Source organism: Cloeon dipterum, chromosome 2 (genome assembly GCF_949628265.1).
Source record: "Cloeon dipterum chromosome 2, ieCloDipt1.1, whole genome shotgun sequence".
Taxonomy (NCBI): domain Eukaryota; kingdom Metazoa; phylum Arthropoda; class Insecta; order Ephemeroptera; family Baetidae; genus Cloeon; species Cloeon dipterum.
The window spans coordinates 32,214,247-32,234,635 of NC_088787.1; the positions used below are offsets into that span (position 1 = coordinate 32,214,247).

Below are 20,389 nucleotides of genomic sequence, written 5' to 3' on the forward strand. Positions count from 1 at the left end.
CATGCAACAGAAAATCGGTATCAATTTTTGCATAAAATGATTTTTTGTTCTTTTGTTTTCAAACCGTCATTTTAACAATGTAGCCAACTTAAATTTTGATATTTTTTATTATTATATTAATGGTGTTTTCATTTTTCACTTACTTTAAATTTAAATTTTACTTTAAATTTTATTTTTAACGAAAATGGCTAAAAATAAAAAAATGGAATGTATTTTCTTATTTTTAATTTCGTCGTGGTAGCGGAGAAATTGCGCATGAGTTTTTGGTTCGCCCGGCGAAATTGCGCATTTTGAAAATTGCGCATCTTGAAAAGTGCGCATCTGACATTTTGAACCAAACACATTTTAATGCACATTCTGTTTTCTCCCCCTCCAATACATGCTTGACAAAAATTTCAAACCAATCCGAGCACTAGAACGCTATCTAGTGAAGTTTTTTATAATTTGTATCCTCCTAAATATGGTATCTTTCGATACTTCATAAATTTGCTCAGAGTGGTCCTAGAACCAAAATTAAAAAACTGATTTGCTCGTCTCAACAAGCCAAACAACTTTTATGTTGACCCCAAAGTCATAGGTCAAAGGTCAAGGTCATTAAAATTTATATTTTTATTTTAAACTCAAATTTGAAAATGATCGTGTTGAAAATTTTTATTTTCTTTATAGCCATTTTGTAGAGCACAAAAAAATAAGTTAGAATCGTCAAAATTTCAAATGTTTTTAATATAAACTGAAAAATATGAAAACCCCTGTTTTTCGAGGTCGGTAAAAAAGATAATCGACCAAATTTAAACTTCTAATCATCCGGTATTAAAAAACTGCATACCGTTAGACTCGTCTCGACGTCCCCAAGTGCACTAAAGGGGTATGAGACCAACCAACCCCCCAAACCCCTTTTAACCCCCTCAATAACGTGAAATTTAGCATTTTTCGTCCGTTTTAACACCTTAACCCACCGAGAAAAAAGTCAACCAAAAGGTGCCCATTGGGTGCCCGCGTTCGGTCACCCGGCTACCCCCCGTGGGCACCCAGATGGGCACCCATTGGTTATACCGCATGTCCAACCCTTCGGGCACCCGCGAGTGGTCATGCCCAGAATTCGGGCACCAAATGGGCACCCTTATTATGACCTTTCATAGAATCACCTTTTATGTACGTTAAAAGTATACCTGAATTCAGGGAGCGTAATAAATGAGAGGCCGAGAATATTCGTTGACCAAAAGCTAACCATCGGGTGCCCGGCTGAGGTTACCACCAGTGGGCAGCCAATGGTTACCTTTTGGCTACCTTTTATCTAGGGCTGTCAGGTGGCAGGTCGATTGACTCTGTTCGTTAAAAAAGATAAATTTGTAGCGCAAAATGACAGCCCTAGGTAAGAGGTAGCCAAAAGGTAACCATTGGGTGCCCGCTTGGGGTTACCCTCAGTGGGCAGCTAGATGGGCAGCACTTTTATTGGATGATATTCATACAACAATTAAAGTACAATTAAATAATACATTTTTTACATCAAATTTGAAGATCCCTATTTTTAAAAATCCCCGAAAATCAAAATGTGAATGAAGGGTGGACTGTAACTCTTTACTGGGTTAAGTTATCACCTTGAAATTTTCATTTTCTATCCTAGTTTTCCACCATGAACTTATCAACCTACAAAAAATTCGCAGGGCAAAGGTCAAGGTCACCTTTTGCAACCTTTACTCAAAAATTCAAAATTAAGGGATGATACAACCCTTAGATCTTTTTGGGGTTCAGGGCTGAATTGTAGCCCTTGAAATTCTACACAAGCTCACCAAGTTTCAAAGGTGCAACAGAAGTTTTGCTGTAATTTGAATTTGAAAATTAAAATCCGGCTCGATCGAGCACGGCCTTTAGTCGGCAAGTTCGCCCATCATTCGTCGAGAATATTTTTACCCATTCCATTTTGTTAGACACATCAAGAGGGCCCAGGATAGACATACTCAGGTCGATACCGACCTTCAGGGTCTTTACCTGACGTGACCCTGAGATAATTCTTTTTAAAAATATCAAATTTCATCAAACTTGGTGTCTTTCCGTAGGTTATCACCGCTCTGCAGCTCAAATATAAAGTCAAAACTGCCGATTTCAAATTTTAACACTTTTAAACATCACGTCAGGATTAATGGCTTCCACAATTATTTCAAGAATTGGTTTCAGGATTGTCATTCGGCGGTTTAGGCTGTATTTTTGAGCTGTACAGAGGCCAAAACCTATAAAAAGACACCATGATTGAAGAAATTGGACATTTTCCAAATTATCATCTCAGGGTATTGTTAGGTTCAGACCCAGAAGGTTGATTATGACCTAACTGTGTCTATCCTTGGTCCTCTTGTTGTGCCTAATCAAATGGAATGGATTAAAACATCATCGCCGAATGATAGGCGAACTCGCTGACCGAAGGCCATGCTCGATCGAGCGGCATCGAGCCGTATTTCAACTTTCATTTTCAAATTACAGCAAACATTTTTGGTACTTCTAAAACTTGGTGTGCTTGTGCAGATTTTCACGGGCTAACCCCAAAAAATCTGAGAGGGCTATCATTCCTTAATATTGAATTTTCAAAAAAGAAAGGTGACCATGACCTTTGACCTGCGAATTTAAAGTCGTTCACAATTGAAAACTAGGTTTGGCAGTGAAAATTCGAAGGTTATACCTGATGCAGTTAAGTTACATTCCACCTTTCAATAACAGAATAAGCAGTTACAATTAAAAAAATAAATTATCAAGTGCAAACAACAATTTTTCAACACCAAAAAATAGACTGCGGAGAACTGCACACTTACAAATTAATAAGACTTAATAGTTAAAACGTTTAAAACCATAACATATTAATTTTTGAGGTGATGCAGTAACAGAACAAATAATATTGGATGATTATAATAATTGTACGAGTTAACCTGCAGTTGGGAATTCCCCCTTGGCTGCCTTTAATTGGCATTGTTTGATTTTAATAAGATTTCACTGAGATAGAGGACACGGTCCTGCTGCTGTGCATTCAACATTCAACCCTTTAAATAATTATATCTGATGTGCTGGAAACCAAAAACAGTTAAGCCAATCATGGTCGAAGTGTAGTTACATTTGTTTTCAATGTGCTGATGTTTCTAGGGTGATTGGCGTAACTGATTTTGGTTTTGAGCACATTAAAATTAATTATATAAGTCCAGAAGGCACAGCAGCAGTATTTAATAAAAAAACACAATGAGAGGGAATTAAAATCAGAAGTATACCAGTGGCACCATCTATTGTTATTGAATTGAAACATTTAAGGCTTTTGCAATTGATATTTTTAAACTTATGAGATCAATATCAGAGAAATTAATTTAAAAATTAGTTGTGTCTACAATTAGTTGTCAGGGAAATCTAGAAATATTCATCTAGAGAACGCAAACCTAATAAAAATATGCCGCAAACACAAAATCAAAAAATAGTTATTGGAATTAAATTCAGTTGTTGCGAACATTTGTTAAGTGAATTTACGCATTTGAGCAGTAAATTAGAGCCTTGTTAACATTAATTTTAAAGATTTCAACACACAAAAAACGCCATAAAACATACAAAGAAAAGCACTCAATATCCCTACTCATGTCCAGCGTCCAGCACTACTTATCCTGTCAAACATGGCCGTTGCTTTACATCTTTGGGGTCCATATAGTCCCATCCATTTCACGTCAGCCGAAAATGCAAACAAAACAGCAGACAAACCCTGCAAAATAAAATACAAAGTATTAATTATCTACTCAATAATATCGCCGGGAATTCAACTGCATACCTGCGGATACTGCGGCCGTTTTGTTAACTTGTCCAGGCTTGTCATCCGGATGGCCATCGCGTTCAGGCAGCTATTCCCAAGTTCCCAACCAGAGGACATCAAAATAATCAATCAGGGCGGGACGCGGTGCAAGCCTGATGACACAAGGATGATTTTAAAGCAATTTAAAACGAATATTTTGATGCCAGTGTGTCTACGTCTACGCGCGCGTATTTTTGTACACCGCGTCTTACTCAAATCTAATGCAAATTCAATGATGCCCTTACCTTTCGGGACATCAGGAACACCCACAATCGGTCCAAGAATCCGTTGATATGTTCGATCTGTCATAACGCAACCGAAAACACGTCGAAATACTCTGCTGAAAATGATGATGCAATCAGCGCGTCTCAACCATCATGCTTGTTTTCAGTCACTGAGCCAGAGGCAGCCACAGCTGGTGCTACTGCCGACAGTGGCGCCACACGCGCGGCCGACGAGTGTAACAAAGAAACGCGCGCGCGATCATACTGAGCTAAAATAATTGCTCAAAACGAGATAATTTAAAGAGTTTGAAATGCTAATTAGTGTTTTGACCAAATAAATTTTTAAAAAATAATTTTAACGAAACACGAACTCAAGAATTTACGGTGGTTCTCAGGTTGCCCATTGGTTAACCATTGGGTAACCCATTTTGGCTATCAAATTTTTTTTATTTATTTCTTTACTTTAACTACTTTTACAAAAATATTTTCCAAAATAAGTTAAAACTTGTGGTGACGAAAATCTGACAAAATTTGAGGGTAAAACGAGTAAAGTAAAATGGTGCCCGCGCATCGGTTAACCATTGGGTAACCAAAAGTTGCCCCTTTTTAGCAAACATATTAAAATGCATAAAAATTTATTATTCAGTCCTACAATAACCATAATAATATTTTTTCTGTGCCCAAAATTTTACGAAAACAGTTCATGAACCGGTCACACCGCATATGCAGTTATCCTATCCGAGTTACCCGAAAGCTGCCCGATGGTTGCCCACGACTGGGCACTGGCAATTTTAGGTGATCCCAGCCAAATATAAAAAAATCCAACCAAGCCAGGATCAAGGTCATGCCTGAAATGCAAAACCGCCTTTAGTTTAATTTTTTTCAGGTGACCGCAAAGTGACCATAGTTAACCGCCTGCCCGCTCCGAGTATCCGAAAGGTGCCCGATGGGTGCCCAAGACTGGGCACGGGCAATTTCGGTTATCCGAGCCAAATTTCGAAAAAAATCCGATGAAACATCATTCAGGATGATGCCTGAAATGCAAAACCACCCTTATTTTAAATTTTGTTAAGTGACCGCAAGTGACCCCCTGCCCGCTCCGGGTAACCGAAAGGTGCCCATTTGGTGCCCGACACTGGGCACTCAAAATTTGCATGATCCAAGCCAAATTTCAAAAAAATTCCAATGAAACATGAATCAGGATCATGCCTACATTGCAAAACCACATTTTGTTCAACTTTTGTCAGGTGACCGAAAAGTGACCGCGGTTACCCCTCTGCTCGCTGGGAAGCACGACGTTGATGATTAATTGTCTTCTTCAAACCAATTTAGTTACTTAATTCATTTCAAGACGAGTCAAACGGTGCGTATTTATTGTAAATAGGACCACTAAAACCCTAGATTCGGGTGCCACAAAGTTTTTTTTTATCGAGATGGACGCAATAAAATGCTCGATATAAGCACCAAATCTCAGGTTGTGGTGGTCCTATTTACAAGAAATACGCACCGTTTGACTCGTCTTGAAATGAATTAAATAACTAAATTAGTTTGAAGAAGACAATTGTCTACGCCGTGCTTTAGGTGTTGAAAGTTGAAACGTTTTTTTCTTGTGATTTATTGTTATCGACATAATTTTGGTTTTAAATTATTATGAGTGGCAGAAATATTAAAGAAATCTATTCCCAAACATCCAAGGCAAAAGCAGCACCATAATTTTAAAACTAGATGTCATAATATTTGTAGGTAGAATAAAAATTCTTACAAAAACCATGCATATCTTTCGGGCACGTTCGTTAAACAAGGCCGTTTATGGTCGTTATATATCGCGCATTGATAAAAAATAATTTAAACCATTTTTTAAAGCTATAAAATAGGCATCTAATTTCATTGATAGCTCTTTTGTACTCCAAAACATGTGGCGCGGAGACAGTTTTCTCCCTCCCCTGTAAAATTTAATATTTTTCAAATGCGCAATTTCACCGGGTTTACCAAGAACCTATGCGCAATTTCGCCGGGCGAACCAAAAACTCATGCGCAAATTCTCCGCTACCACGACGATTTGTTACTTCAAGAGTGACAGGACAGGTCAGTGTGTGTTGATGAGTTCCAACTGGTTCCCACCGTTGCTGGTTCACAATCAAAAATCTCAAGAATTAAAATTCAAACCTCCTCTTTTACATTTTCTGACCCTTTTTTGAGTTGTTGAGCTTTAACAGTGCAGCCAACCCTCGGAAAAAATAAATAATAAACAGCACAAAAATCATCAATCATGAATCCAGCGTGTAGCTTTGTGTGCAGCGTGGGCGTACGAGAGCGTTTGAATTATTAAGAAAGAAACACGACATACCATTAAGTCACAGGACATACAAGTGTGGCATTCGTCTCGTTCTTTTCAAACTAGATAATTTTTCTCAGGTTTTTTACGACAGGTCAACCCCATAGTTTGAGATGGCCGACGCACTCGCAGAATTGAATTCATTTTTAGGACCAGATGTCAGGCCTGACCTGAAGGATCTGGCACTACAACACATATTAGGTTTCTCGAAGTTTGTTTTTGCTATTAGCAATTTTTTTATAAAATTTTATTTCTAGGTATCAGTGGATGTGATGAGGGCAGGAAGTTGTTTTTGGAGTCACGTGATATTGTTGGCGCCCTTCTGGAGGCGTGCAAGCATTGGAAAACACCATCGTTAGCACGGGATGCTGCTCTGGCTCTCATAAATCTGACCGCCTCGCCTTTGTTAAATGCCATAATAATTGAAAAGGTTTGTTAAAAAGTGAAAAAAATATGTTTTTCATAAGATGCATGTTGTAAATTGCATGTTGATGCTGCACGAAAATTGGTTGTAGTTGGAATGAGAATTAAAAGATGAGTAGTTGAATAAAACTTAAATTTAAAGTTATCAGTCATAACGTAAAAAATTTAGAGGTGGAAAGCTTAAATCTTAATATTTCGTCAACCGCTGGTGAAAATTTCTAGCCACCAGGTAAAAATTATGCAAAGCTGGTCCCACTAGCCGCCACCTTAAAATCTCACGTTTGCTTATGCAATGAAAACAAACACTAAATCCTTGCAATTTGATACTCTTTTATGTTTGATGTCAAAATTATATTTGAGATTTTATTTCAAGCTCTTTTCATCTTCAATTCTCTTATCATGTTATGTTGGCTGTCTAAAATTTGTACATTAAATAATTTTAAACAATTTTATGGCAATGATGACCTAACACAGAATAGAGGGTATAAATTGCAATTTTTAAAAATCTGGAATGGTCTTCAGGGTGGCATCCTAACTCTCGTAGACGCTGGTCTTGATCCTGAGAGCCCAGTTGCAGACCCTGCTCTAATGGCACTTTGCAACATTACAAGAGACAAAGAGGCCGCAGATGTTGCTTGGTCTTTGCTGAAGGTGAGGTTGAATGAAATCCTTAAAGCACTATCCAACCTGCAACACAACAAGAAGGCGCAGAACCTTCATTACCTGGCGCCTCTGATCTCTAACTTATCACAAGTGGCTGACGCCCGGAAACAGTTGTTGGAGCTTCCTGCAGTGAACACACTTGTTGCATTTACAAGATTCGAGTCCTCAGGAGTGCGCCGTGGAGGTGTCGTGTCAACCCTGAGGAATTTGTGCTTCGAAGATGAAGTTCTAGAATTGGCATCAGACTTTCTTCCTCCAATCCTTCTGCCATTGGCTGCTCCAGACACAGGCTACACTGATGAAGAGACTGACCAATTGCCCATAGACCTCCAGTTCCTTCCACCTGAACACAAAAGGGAGCCAGATCCAGATCTTCGACGACTCTTGTTGGAATCTTTGTGCCAGCTTGCTGCTTCCAAACGAGGACGAGAAGTCTTGAGAGAAAATGGGACTTACTTAGTACTTCGGGAACTGCACAGGTAACATTATTATTTTAATTGCATTGGTAATATAAAATACTCAATAATTAAGAATTTGAGCATCATTCAGATTTTTCTATTAAATGCATGCACAACTTTCTTTATGTATATAGCATTAAATAAATTTAAAAATGAGCACTTGATAGAGAATTGACATTGACATGGAAAATCACTGATAGAATGAAAGAAATCCATATTTGGTTGTACCACTAATGATAACCAATTTGTATTTACTTTCCAGATGGGAAGAAGACAAAGAGGCTCTGCTTGCTTGTCAAAATCTTGCTGAATTGTTAATAAAAAAGGAGGAAGAAATTGGAGTCGACGATTTGCGAAAATTAGATGTTCCTCAAGACCTTGTATCATCCTTTGATGCCATGGACAAAGATTTTATCAATTCTTAGTATTAATTGACATTTTAAGTATTTTGACAATAAAAATTTAAAAATACGTTAGTTTATAATTTTTATAAATAATCATAAATTTTTCTACCCTTTGATTTAGTTAATTTTGAAGTACCGCTACTTCTTACACTTAAAAAAAATTATAACGAAAATTCACCTCTAATAATATATAAATTTGAAGTCGCTTTGGTGGGCTGGCTCTGAAGTTCGCTTTAAACTTCTGTTATCGCTGTAAAAGATTCATTTTGTTTGACCTCAAGGGCAAACTAATGCGTTAAGTAACAGAGAAGATACAATTATATACACGAAAATATTTTCTTGTGTGCTGTGGCACTCCCTTCCAAGTTCCAAGCGGGCACCGGCTATAAAGGCTTGCACACGAGTCAGACAAGTCAGTAACCACCTCGACAGTCTCTAGGAGAGTGCAGCGCGCCCTCTAATTTTTAAGGTAAACAGAAATTACATTCTAAACTAATTTGGACTCGCCGTTATAACTGAAAATGTCTTAAGAGACCAAGAAAAGAGCTGCCTTAAAGTTTTTTTTCTAATAATGCTAATAATTATGTATTTCGTATTATGGATTTATACATCATAGCCTTAAATTTTTTTGTTCCTGAACAAGAAATTATAAAAAAAATTAACCAAAAGATTGGGGAGGAAATAGTTAAAATATCTATATTTTAAAATAAAACTCAATAAATTTCAAGTAATTATGAGTACTGTGTTATTTTTCTCTAAAAGTTTGGAAAAATTTACCGGTTTTTAATTTTATTGCTTTTTTATGTTTTTACACACTACACTGCCAATAACACTTTAATGCTTGTTAAACAATTATTTTTAAAAATGAAAATTTGGTGATGTTAAATTAACTTTTTTGGTTTAAAGATAAAGTTGGAAAATCAAACAATAAAAATTTTACCAATTTACCACCAATAAAATTGAATGCTGATGGGAAAATAGATCTAAAGTTAGACTAACCAAATTTTATTTAAATTTTAAAATTGGCCCTTTGAATGTTCACTCCGCAATTATTAATAATTATATTGAAATATTGATTATGCGTGAAATATAGCAAAATTTAGTAGTCAAAATCCAACTACTTTTTCACTCACAAGGGTGATTTCTGTTATACCTTTCCCACTAAAGAGAAGCGTAAAAGCCAAGAACCTTTCAAGTTTATTAACCTCATACAGGTTTAGTCAAATCTTGGGTGCTTCGTTGTGAGAAGATGATAGCCTTGGAAAACAAGTTGTGCGGGGGTATCTGCTAAGGATCCAAAAGACAATTAATTTTGGTGTCAGTGCCTGGCGCAAACATTTAACATAAATAACAAGCTATCATACAGAAGGCAAATCTTTTCGCGCGCAGAGGTCTCGTCGGCGGCGCCTAGCGGCCATCTTCGCAAGTTCATTTGGAGTCCTCTATAGGTCGATTTTGGTTTTGAGTCGATTTTATTGGCTGTTTTGATTTAAAATTTTACTTTGGCGGTTACAAAGTCGTATCCTCATGACTTTAGAAGTTAAAAGAGCCACAATAACCTGTGGTCGCGAGTGATTTAGGCGTAACCACCAATCTGCAGCTGGTCAACGCCTCCATACAGTTTGTAAACAATCGCATTTTGGATCTTTTGCTTCAAGTTACGGTTCTTTCACGGCTCTTTTCAAGGCGAAATAATGTATTTTAACTTAATTAGCGTAAGCATTTTCGACGTCAACAGCCATAATGGTTACTCCTGGCCTCAAAACTGATCTCGGAGTGGCTCCTGGAGCTGTCAATGACGAGAGCGAAATCAAACACTACATATATTTCGGTTCGTTCTGCTAATAATTTATTTTGACCACACAATATTGACTGGATGCCACAGGCTGCAAGGTTGCCATCAACGCATCATGAATTTATCGAATTTATATCAATTCCTGATTGCCGTACGTTCGCTCCGAAGGCGCTCAACTCACTTTGGCTGACGGAGAGACCACAAGGTACATACGAAACATAATTAATTGTCCATTAATATATTCACTAATCACTATTAAAAATTTAGCCACGTCGTGGGAACTTTCTACCGCACAATCTAGCTGGTTGCGAATGGCATCAAGCTTGTGTATCTTCGTTTTTGGTGGGAAGCATCCGGAGCTCAAGTCAGGAGAGCTGTGAAAAAGACCAGAGCGAAGGCAGGAGGAACAGAGAACCCTTGGAAAGGCTGAAGAAGCGGGTAACTTGCTTAAAGACTGACAACCAAGCACAGAAACTGACAGTATAATGGTCGCAGATGACGCCGAGCAGGTGGACAAGTTCAACAGCGATTAGTCAAGGCGACCAGAAGCCACCCTTAGAGGAGTGCAAGAAAATGCTGTCACTCATGAGGACACCCTTTGTTGATGTAAACCTGCTGTCACTCTTGCGCTTGCGAATTGTAAACCCTGAAGTTCATGCACAAGCAGGCCCCTCGCGAAGCGAAAGCATTGGTAAAATGAGGGAAGGTTTTCGCCACTGAAGACATTGACGCTTTGAACTTTGCCAACATTTCGCTCGGGCACATGACCTTGAGCGAGGCCAGGAAGATGCCCAATCAGGAGGAAAATAATTAAGGTTTTCATTTATTAAACTTTTTAAACTGTGCGTATTAACAACTATTTTATTATGTGCGTTCAGCTGAAGGGGACAGACTTCAATATCTGTGTGTCGAAAAGAGGGAGAAGCTGAAACTGGTGCTCATGTTCAAGAAAGAAATGAATGGAGCAGTGCGCGAAATCAGGCGAGATCAGGACTTCCTGGCTTGGTGCAGCTTAAGGAGACGCTTAAGAGGTTATTAGCAGTTTTAAAATACTTTTTGGGTGCTTAATCTAGTCTTGTAAAACGATGGAAATTTTCAAAATTTTATTCTTAAAAGTAACATTATTTACAAAAAAAGTTCCAAACTGATGACTTATTGTTAGCACTCAGCGTCTGAGGGAAATACAATACAAGTCAAAATTAAGAAATTTTTAAAACTAATTGGAAAAAAGCTTTTTTATACCTGTATGACGTCCTATGCAGTTTACTTCTCTTGGCTGCTCTGGACTGAGGTATTGCATATGAAGGTCTCTGCACCTCTCTTGACTTTCTTGACCTGCGGCTCCATAGCTCAATATTAAGCGTCTTGCATCTAATATTTCTCCTCTTGGCAAAAAATAGTCTTGAGACTGCGTTGGGGATCTTCTTGTCATAATGCTGCTCTTGTAAGGCATCTACGTGTCTTTTGAATTCGTTTTTCTATCATATTTAAATTAATTTAAATTTATTGCTCACCTCTTGATGTAGTTTGGCTTCTTGCAGATGTTGCCTTTGTTGATTTCCCTGAATAATGAATCCATTACCAATACGCTTTGTTTCAGAAAGCAGGACGCTGGAGCACCTCCAGGAACCAGCTGGCTCGTCTTTAACCAAGAAGGCCTTTCACCAGGTTCTGCGATTGTCCCTCTAAGCTCTGGGAAAGTGGAGCCTAGCTTTCCCGCAATTTGTTCGGCTACAAAACGCAATCCAGCATGGTAAGCCGGGTCAGCTTCCGAGTCTGGAGGCATCCAACAAATTGGGACCTGTTTCACTTTATCTTCTTCTTCGTCCCCCTCAAACGTAATGACTAGCTCTTCATCATCATCCCCATCTTCCTCATTTTCTTCCTCTACCACTTCACTCCAGTCGTCTTCACCTTGCTCTTCCTCAGGGCTTGCTTGGTTTTCAATTGATTCAATGTTTTCTTTCCCTGCTTGTGCATCCTTACTCAAAGCGCTTACTTCTCTCAGGCTCTGTGAGGAAGTTTAAAATTAAGGTTAAATGATGGTATTTTTCATGGCCTACTCGAGAAAGTTTCTAGATAAAAATATTTAATTTACGGCAGTTAAATTGAATAGGTTTAATTCTTTGACTCCTAAAGAGGATTGATGCCAAGAAAAAGCCTGGAAAATCCTTAATGCCAATACATGAACTCGTCTCTTATTTAGGATTCAATTAAAGCTAAAATTGATTTAAATAAGAGCAGTGTAAATTTGAGACTACTGTTGAGATTTTTTATGTTAAAAACGGTACGCCATGATTGATTTGATAAATATAATTTTTGAAATTTAAACTCACGATTAAAGACAGGAAATTAATGCCTTCTTTTTCCAGTGCCTCCTGCATTGCAACATTAGATTTTTTGGAGCCCATGCTAAAGTTGTTGCACAGGAGCAACTTCTTAATTCTGCTTTCAGCCTCAACTGCATCTGGGCGTGTGTTCGGGCCAAAGTGTGTCCTGAAAAGCCCGAAGAAACGTTCCAAAACATCTTGGCTAATTCTGGAAGTGAGTAGCTCAACTTCTTCGTCAGGGTACTGCGCTTTGAGGTAAGAATAGATTTGCGGAAGAGCTGTACAGCCAATAATAATTGCAAGCTGGAATTCCATCATATCGTTTTTGGGCCTGCCGGTGGGAGAAATTTTTCTCCAGTTTTTGATTGTCTGTTTGATCTTTTCCAGCAACATGGTTTGTTCCTCCAGCTCTCTTCCAAATGGCAGCATCTCTGGCGGAATTTGTTCTGTAGGCGCGTTTGAATTTCTGGTGAGATCTTTAGTCACGCCATAGAGATGCTGATATGTGGCTCCTGTGCGACAAACTACTGCTGTTGCCTATAACAAAGCTAATTTTTTTATAAAATTCAAACGTTATTAATGAAACTTGCTTTGAATATAGCCCTGTCTCCTGGTCTTCTCTCAGCCATAGCTTCTAATGCATCAGCCACTGGATGAGATAGGGTCTCAAACGCCAGCTGGCACCTTTGTTTTTCACACCCTTGCACATTCAAATGTTGCTGCTTTAATGGGTGGCCAGCCATCTCGAGATGAGCTGTCTCGTCGACTAGCTCTTGCAAAGCAAATTTTGATGCCACACTCTCTTTGCATGTATTTTGTTCTAGTACAAGCCCGCCCTCCAGCAGATGGTTTCGAATAAGTTTGGTGCAGTGTGGTGGGTCTGGGACGACAAAAATTTTCCCCTCTCCACTTGGGCTTTGAAAGAAGGGCTTGTCCTCGTCCACGCTCAAAGTTTTGAGGAGACTCATGTTTTCTCGGCCAAGGTCGCAAGCAAGAGTCAAGACTGTGAAACCTGCATCTGCGAGCGTGGTGATGATTTCAAACAGTAGCTTTTTCGTCATGGGGCATCCTCCTTTAAAAAAAACAGTCTGCGTCCACTTTGCGAACAAGCCGCTTGCCTGCACGACTTGTAGGTTGCGGTAGGGTCCGACCATTTGGTCCCTGCCCCTGTGGTAATTGACCTTGTAGTCAAGAGCCACTTCATCGAAGCAAAGGCAGCAAATTCTTTCCTTCTCTTCCATCGCTTTCCCTGCACACTCCATGAGCCGAATGATATCGAAGAGAATTCCTGGCTTTACATCCAACTTGGAAAGTAACTTCTGCAGAGTGGACTCGCACGCAAGTGGGATCTTCAGGGTTCTTGCTATCTTGTAAGCCCTTGGACTGGCGGTGTAAAGTGACAAGTGCTCCGTCAGGCTTTTGTCCGTCCACTTCGTGTTCCTGTTGTACAGGATTCTGTCAATTTGTGGCGTTGAAAATTGTTTATTCAACATCTCCATCATTTTATGGTGATTTTGCTGCTCAGTCTTCAATTTGTTGTTTGCAGTCACTGCATTTGCTTCTGTATTTTTTATTTTTTTAGTTAAGTTGACGACCTCTTTTTTCAACGCCTCCTTCTCCTTGTCAGCTTTATTCAAGGCCTCACTGACATCACTCAAGAACCTCCTAAAATTTTTTGACTCTCTGTTATTCATCTTATATTATTGGTAAACGCATTCGTGGGCATATTTCCATTTTTTAATTTATTGTTCTTTTCCTTTTAATGGAGTTCCTTTTCAGGATTTGAATTTAGTTTAAAATTGAATACGCAATCTTTGTTGATTTAATTTTTGATTTTTTAACTTTCAATTCAGTTTTGAAATTACCTGCTCACTACCTCGCAAGGATATTTTTCATGCCAGTTGGGGCCTTTGGCGGCGTGATCAGGGATTTCCAGCTGATACAGGCGTTCAATTAGCCTGTTAAACATTAATTACCGCCTATTAAAATATCTTTCAATTATCATTTTAACTAATATTGACTTTTCATAGCTCGCTGAAGTTTGGAACCCAACTGAGGTGATCAGATTAAAGGTAGACGACGACGACGACGCCGAGCTGTCGAGATGCTCATCTGTTGATTTTGACTGACTACCATCAATTGATGTCTGTAGTGAGACATTTTCTTGGGTATCAAGTGAGTAGTCGCTACAAATGCTTCACTGTTATACGTGCTGAGATTAATATTTTAAATTATTTACAGGTTGTTTCCTGAGCTACTTAAGCTACTCTCGTCTAGACCCTCCTCAACGAATACGCCATGCTCATGGTCATTGTCATCACTACCAGGCACATCATCAAGGGTTTCAGTTCTCTTCCCTTTCCTGCTAAAAGTTAGTCATACTATTGAAATGCACAACAATGGTAAATAAAAACAGCGTTTCTTAGCCACTTCAAATCAATTCCTATTTAAGTGCAAATTCCCAATGTTTAGGCAATTGAAAGAGAAAGGCGTGAAAATATAAATATTTAGAAAGAACTTTAGTTTCAATTAACGCCTAAAAATATTTTTTGTACTTCTAGCCAGTGAGATTTTCGAAATTTTGATTTTTGTCTCCTTTTCAAATACCTTTTGAACTTTTTCAACTTGTTCTCCTCTGAGGCTTTTTTATACTCATTATACACTTCCTTGTTGAAAAGGACGTTGGATGTAGAACCGTTGCTGGCTTGTCCCGGCAAGCATTGGTCTGGCACAGCTGCGGGCAGAAGAATCTTGCCATTGTTGAGAGCTTCACCCGTCTTCAAGAGCCGCTCTAATTTGGCTGTGTATAGCTGTGCTGGACTAAAATGCCGAGAACAGACCCTTGTGGTATTCCAATTTGTGGTCGAGACATCGATTTTCAAGCTTTTGCTCCATGGTTCTCTCAATTTGCCAGGTACTCGAAACAGGCGCACGCCAACCACTGGATGAACCTATATGATGTGTTATTTTAATTCCAATCTGTAGTTAACAGTTCATTTGATGCTAAAAGTGTACAAAAGATGACAAATTTTGGAAGCTTCTCATTGTTCACTGATTTTTTACGCCTCTTCAGAAAATTCAGTTCAATTCAATCCTTTGCAAAAATGAACTTTAAACATTTATATCTCAATAATTTATATTTTCACCTTCAAATTTTTATTGATAGTTTATATTCTCAATAATTAATTTTATTAGCTTATTATGCTTATTTATTCTAACTATCTATCTAGCGTGTGGTGGAATTATTTTTGTTTTCAAAAATGTGAATTCAAAATTGGATGAATTTAATTATTAATTTAACCATGCTGTCAACTATGTATTATCTGTTTCAATTTACCAATTCAAACTGGGGCCTGCTGTACGTGGTCCTGTTTCTAGTACGGCAACCTTTTACCACACACTGCATAGCTTTATAGGGATTCCTTAATGAAATATCATTAGTGTCTTAAAAATTAATTTTTATTTTCAGTACATTGCCTATTCGCTACAATTTGTTAAAGGTACAAACACATATTTCTTATTTCTAAATCAGTACAATTTTAGTGACACAAATAAAATTTTTCTGCACTTACTTACTCATGGCAGTTGTTGATAAAGGATTAATCACTAGGGGAATCGCTGAATTTTGATTTATTTTCATCAACTATTCTAAATAAGTTAACTAACCAGCATAATTAAAACAACATCAATTTTTTTTTATTTTCCTTATTTTCATTTCAGATATAGTTTTTAACCTAACTTGTATGATAATCTCAATTGAAAAAGATACACAAACTATACTAAGGGATTCTACTCAATGCAACGCAGACCACTCGAGAAATAATAAAAAACCAAACGATAAGCGAATTTTCAAAAACACTTGTATGATAATATTCTATTGTCTATAGTCAACATTAGCAATATTGCTGATACATCCCAACATACAAAATTCAAAATTTAATTTTGGTCACTATTGCCAAAGAAATTAAGGTCCCAAAAGGGTTAATATAAATTTTGAACTTTGGGAGTCACTTAAAATGTAACTTAACCTTACAGTCACACAGCATATATTATTATCCCTCTTGATATCAGTTGATTGTCATTGCTTTTCCATGTAAATGTTTTCTAGTCCTGCTTATTTTATTTAGAGATTTTTCTACACATGCGATTATTTGAACGATTTTTTAGAATCTAACATGCAACATTGATTAATTTTTTTGTAAATAATTTTTTATGAACAAACAAAAAGTTAAATACCTTTAGCACATGCAGGGGAACTAAATCATGCAAGACCATATTATTAGCAAAAGCCATAAAAGCCATTTTATACACAGGTTTTGCCTCTTTAGGTTTTTAGTTTCAAATGTGCTTTCAAGAGCAGCTAAACGCAGCACAGAGGAGAGCACCTCTTTTTTATTATTTGTTATTTATTGGGCGCTTTTTATAAGATATAACTATTTCTAATAAAAACATTTTAAAAAACTTGTTTTTATCTGGTAACCAAAATAAAAATATTTAACTTTTGAATAATTAATGAATAACAACTATATAAGAATTCAAATATAGCAAGAATAGCTTTGATAAATGTTTATAAAATCCATAAAATCTTATTCGATGGTCAACCCTCGTAACAATTTTGCGTTTTTAACATAAAATAACTTTGATAATATCGCAATTGCGCTAATAAAGACGATAAAGACCTGGAGTTTTAGGAGCAATCTCACTCACGTTGTATTTTGGCAATCAACGCCTGGGAACAATAAGGAAAAATATAAATAAGTATTTGGTTCATTTCATCAAAGCATATTTTATGATTGTGCCAATAAAAAATTAAGAAAATTACTCACCTTCGGGGTTTATTCATCAAACTAACAACAGTATTTTCCGTATTATCACACAACTATAGCTGTCACGCGCGGTTGGATCGTTCTGGCCCTCTTTAACTCTACGCACAGGATTATTTACATACTCTCCAAATATGCTTGACTTTGGGTAGCTGCAATAGCGAAATATCTTTTTTCAGAGCAGTTATTAATTAAAAAGAGCTTTTGTTTACCTCAAGGTGCCACAGACAGAACTCTTCAAGGGTTTAGGCCTGGTTGTTGTGAGTTGTGATACACTTGTAGTCGGTCTTTGCCACTGTTTACGTTCCCGCTCGAAGTATTTCATCTGTTTATAGCTTCATTTAACTCCTAAAGTCGTGAGGATACGACTTTGTAACCGCCAAAGTAAAATTTTAAATCAAAACAGCCAATAAAATCGACTCAAAACCAAAATCGACCTATAGAGGACTCCAAATGAACTTGCGAAGATGGCCGCTAGGCGCCGCCGACGAGACCTCTGCGCGCGAAAAGATTTGCCTTCTGTATGATAGCTTGATAAATAATAATATCCTACCGTGTGCCTCTCCTACCCAAGACAATAAATCTTGACATTCCTCTTTGACCAGAACACACTAAACGAGTTTTGCAGAAATTTTAAAACCTTTTATTCGCTGTAGAATATTCATATATTGAATTTGATTTTTGTGAATATTACATGAACGTATTTATAAGTAATAAAAACGTATTTAATTTTTTGCACTCCGATATATGGTGCGCACATACGTACAAGCAGAAAGATTGTGTAAACTGTTTTCTGGACGAGAAGCGCTGAGAGAGCACTGATCGACTGCTCTGTATATATTGAAATAGTGATCTGACCAACACAATTTTTAGAATGGAATATTTCCCTTGTTTATTTATTTTAGCTTTCAGCATGCGAGCAATAATCGTAGCTTTTGTGGCCATCTCCCTTGGAGGGTCTGCCTATGCTCTGGAAAATGGTCTTGTTCGCACTCCACCGATGGGCTGGCTAGCTTGGCAAAGGTTTAGGTGCATCACGAATTGCACCCTGTACCCTGACGACTGCATAAGGTAACTTAATTTCTTATTTAAAATTAGAGTTAGTAAAAATGTTGCGGCATAAAGAAAAGTAAAAAAATATTCATTAAATTGAAGTTGACGAAGTTTTTGACTGCATCATTGTATTTTATTATTTCAATTAGTGACAAATTATTCCGGACGATGGCCGACCTCTTGGTGTCAGAAGGCTATGCAGCTGTTGGTTACAATTACATCAACATCGACGACTGCTGGCTGTCGAAGGAACGAGGTCCCGATGGGCGTCTGCAGGCTGACCCTGAGCGTTTCCCTTACGGAATCAAGGATCTCGCTGCCTATGTAATTAAATAAAAATATTGATATATTTTAGAACATTCCTAATTCTAAAATCTACGACTCATTCAGGTCCACTCTAAAGGGCTAAATTTTGGAATCTACGAAGATTTCGGCAACTTTACTTGTGCCGGTTATCCTGGTGTCATCGATAACCTCAAGCTTGATGCCGAAACATTTGCCTCCTGGGACGTGGACTACATCAAGCTAGACGGTTGCTATGCCGAGCTTGAACAAATGGAGACTGGCTACCCAGAGTTTGGCTTGTACATGAATCAAACTGGCCGGCCTATGGTCTACTCCTGCAGCTGGCCAGCCTACCAGACAGAGCAAGGAATTGACGTAATAACCAGTCATTACGCTAAGCGACGAAGTTAATTAAACATTTCAATTAACAGCCTAATTACGCTGTCCTGGCTGAGCACTGCAATCTGTGGCGCAACTACGACGACATCCAGGACTCTTACGCCAGTCTGCGACACATCATCGATTATTTCGGCCAAAAGCAGGACAACATGACACCGCACGCAGGCCCGGGACACTGGAACGACCCCGATATGCTGCTCATCGGCAACTACGGGCTTAGTTACGACCAGAGCAGGATGCAAATGGCCATCTGGGCTATTCTGGCTGCACCGCTTTTCATGTCGGTGGACTTGCGTACAATCCGCCCTGAGCACAAGGAAATTCTGCAGAACACCCGCATCATTGCTGTTAACCAGGACCCCCTCGGAATCCAGGGCCAAATCGTTTACAACGTAAAATTGGAGTAACTTAGATTCGTTTTAATCCTTACTGCTCGTTAACTTTAGACTAGCAAAATTGAGATCTGGACCCGCAAAATCACGCCAGTTCAGGGAGACCAGTACTCGTATGCCATTGCAGTGGTCAGCCGTCGCGATGATGGATACCCATACAGGGTGCAAGTTCCACTGAGAGATGCTGGCCTCACGAACCCCTTAGGATACTTGGTCCAGGTAATACATCTGTCATACTAGCATTTACATTTCATAATAAGCAATTACTTAATGAATCAGGACCTATATGGAGATACAACAGAAAACTTGCTGCTACCCGATGACTTAATTGATGTTCGAGTCAACCCATCAGGTAAATATTACTCATAGTAACATTTTACAGAAGTAGCTAATCGAAAAAAAATAATAGGTGTCGTCTTCTGGAGAGCCAACATTGTTACAGATGTGCCAAGTGTAACAACTATTTACTGAAATGACTAAAAATAAACCTATGGCGATCCCCAACATGCACGGCAATTATAACTTTTGGAGAACACATTAATATTCATTTAAGGTGGCGTGGGTCACGTGGGTGGAATAAAAACAAATAAAAAAGTTTCATTATGAAAAGAAGTTGAGTTTATTTAGCATAATAGTGTAACACACATAAAGAAGCTCAAATCTTCATATTTTTAGGAGAAGTGTCTTATAGTAAATTAGTGAATAACTAAAATTCAGCAATTTAGAAGCTCCGGATAAAATATTCTTCAGTAAGAAAATGTTTGCTTTAGGCAAGCGATATACTAGTCAAAGTATATTGCGCATAAATGCGAATGGCACTGGGCTTAATATTACAGTATTGAAACGCCGTGACCGACAATGAAAGACCGGTCAGGAGCTGGTACTGTATTCATTCAAGGAGCAAGTTTGGTATTTTCACCATAAGGTGTTCAATCTTTCAATTATATCACATGGCTGCTTTAAGACAACTAATGAGTTCTAATGTGTGGCCACA

At 38.1% G+C, this 20,389-nt stretch overlaps 2 protein-coding genes and 2 long non-coding RNA genes across 7 annotated transcripts; 2 read left to right on the forward strand and 2 right to left on the reverse strand.

The window, feature by feature from the left end:
• Positions 1 to 1,208: 1,208 nt before the first annotated feature.
• LOC135937819 (uncharacterized) lies at positions 1,209 to 5,322 on the reverse strand. Its single transcript, XR_010574558.1, has 3 exons — positions 4,057 to 5,322; positions 3,791 to 3,924; positions 1,209 to 3,724 (listed from the first exon to the last, which is right to left on the reverse strand). It is a non-coding gene; the product is annotated as an uncharacterized LOC135937819 (long non-coding RNA).
• A 933-nt stretch (positions 5,323 to 6,255) lies between these two features.
• LOC135937830 (protein HGH1 homolog) lies at positions 6,256 to 8,385 on the forward strand. 2 transcript variants are annotated; one of them, XM_065481093.1, is made up of 5 exons: positions 6,256 to 6,404; positions 6,451 to 6,571; positions 6,628 to 6,800; positions 7,316 to 7,935; positions 8,177 to 8,385. In XM_065481093.1, exons 2-5 carry the CDS (start codon positions 6,484 to 6,486, stop codon positions 8,337 to 8,339), a joined length of 1,044 nt encoding a protein of 347 aa, XP_065337165.1. In that variant the 5' UTR covers positions 6,256 to 6,404; positions 6,451 to 6,483; the 3' UTR covers positions 8,340 to 8,385. The 2 variants fall into 2 exon arrangements, with proteins under 2 accessions (XP_065337165.1, XP_065337166.1); XM_065481094.1 differs by having other exon boundaries at positions 6,322 to 6,404; positions 6,465 to 6,571.
• Positions 8,386 to 8,701: 316 nt separating this feature from the next.
• On the forward strand, positions 8,702 to 20,007 carry LOC135937829 (alpha-N-acetylgalactosaminidase-like). Of its 3 annotated transcripts, none has more exons than XM_065481092.1 (8): positions 8,702 to 8,787; positions 18,179 to 18,337; positions 18,469 to 18,643; positions 18,710 to 18,979; positions 19,036 to 19,395; positions 19,450 to 19,614; positions 19,675 to 19,747; positions 19,805 to 20,007. In XM_065481092.1, the coding sequence occupies exons 2-8, from the start codon at positions 18,180 to 18,182 to the stop codon at positions 19,864 to 19,866; spliced, it is 1,263 nt and encodes a 420-aa protein (XP_065337164.1). In that variant the 5' UTR covers positions 8,702 to 8,787; position 18,179; the 3' UTR covers positions 19,867 to 20,007. The 3 variants fall into 3 exon arrangements, with proteins under 3 accessions (XP_065337164.1, XP_065337163.1, XP_065337162.1); XM_065481091.1 differs by having other exon boundaries at positions 8,705 to 8,787; positions 18,172 to 18,337; XM_065481090.1 differs by lacking the exon at positions 8,702 to 8,787 and having other exon boundaries at positions 17,862 to 18,337.
• On the reverse strand, positions 16,130 to 17,708 carry LOC135937832 (uncharacterized). Its single transcript, XR_010574560.1, has 3 exons — positions 17,479 to 17,708; positions 17,270 to 17,418; positions 16,130 to 17,172 (listed from the first exon to the last, which is right to left on the reverse strand). It is a non-coding gene; the product is annotated as an uncharacterized LOC135937832 (long non-coding RNA).
• Positions 20,008 to 20,389: the final 382 nt, after the last annotated feature.

What these genes read in the sequence shown, in the direction of transcription:
- LOC135937830 (XM_065481093.1), top strand. Translation starts at nt 6,484, where the DNA reads ATGGCCGACGCACTCGCAGAATTGAATTCATTTTTAGGACCAGATGTC. An exon ending in GGCACTACAACACATATTAG is followed by an intron (nt 6,572 to 6,627) that starts GTTTCTCGAAGT and finishes TTTTATTTCTAG; the next exon opens with GTATCAGTGGATGTGATGAG. An exon ending in ATGCCATAATAATTGAAAAG is followed by an intron (nt 6,801 to 7,315) that starts GTTTGTTAAAAA and finishes AATGGTCTTCAG; the next exon opens with GGTGGCATCCTAACTCTCGT.
- LOC135937829 (XM_065481090.1), top strand. Translation starts at nt 18,141, where the DNA reads ATGGAATATTTCCCTTGTTTATTTATTTTAGCTTTCAGCATGCGAGCA. An exon ending in AGACAGAGCAAGGAATTGAC is followed by an intron (nt 18,980 to 19,035) that starts GTAATAACCAGT and finishes TTCAATTAACAG; the next exon opens with CCTAATTACGCTGTCCTGGC. An exon ending in TGTTCGAGTCAACCCATCAG is followed by an intron (nt 19,748 to 19,804) that starts GTAAATATTACT and finishes AAAAAATAATAG; the next exon opens with GTGTCGTCTTCTGGAGAGCC.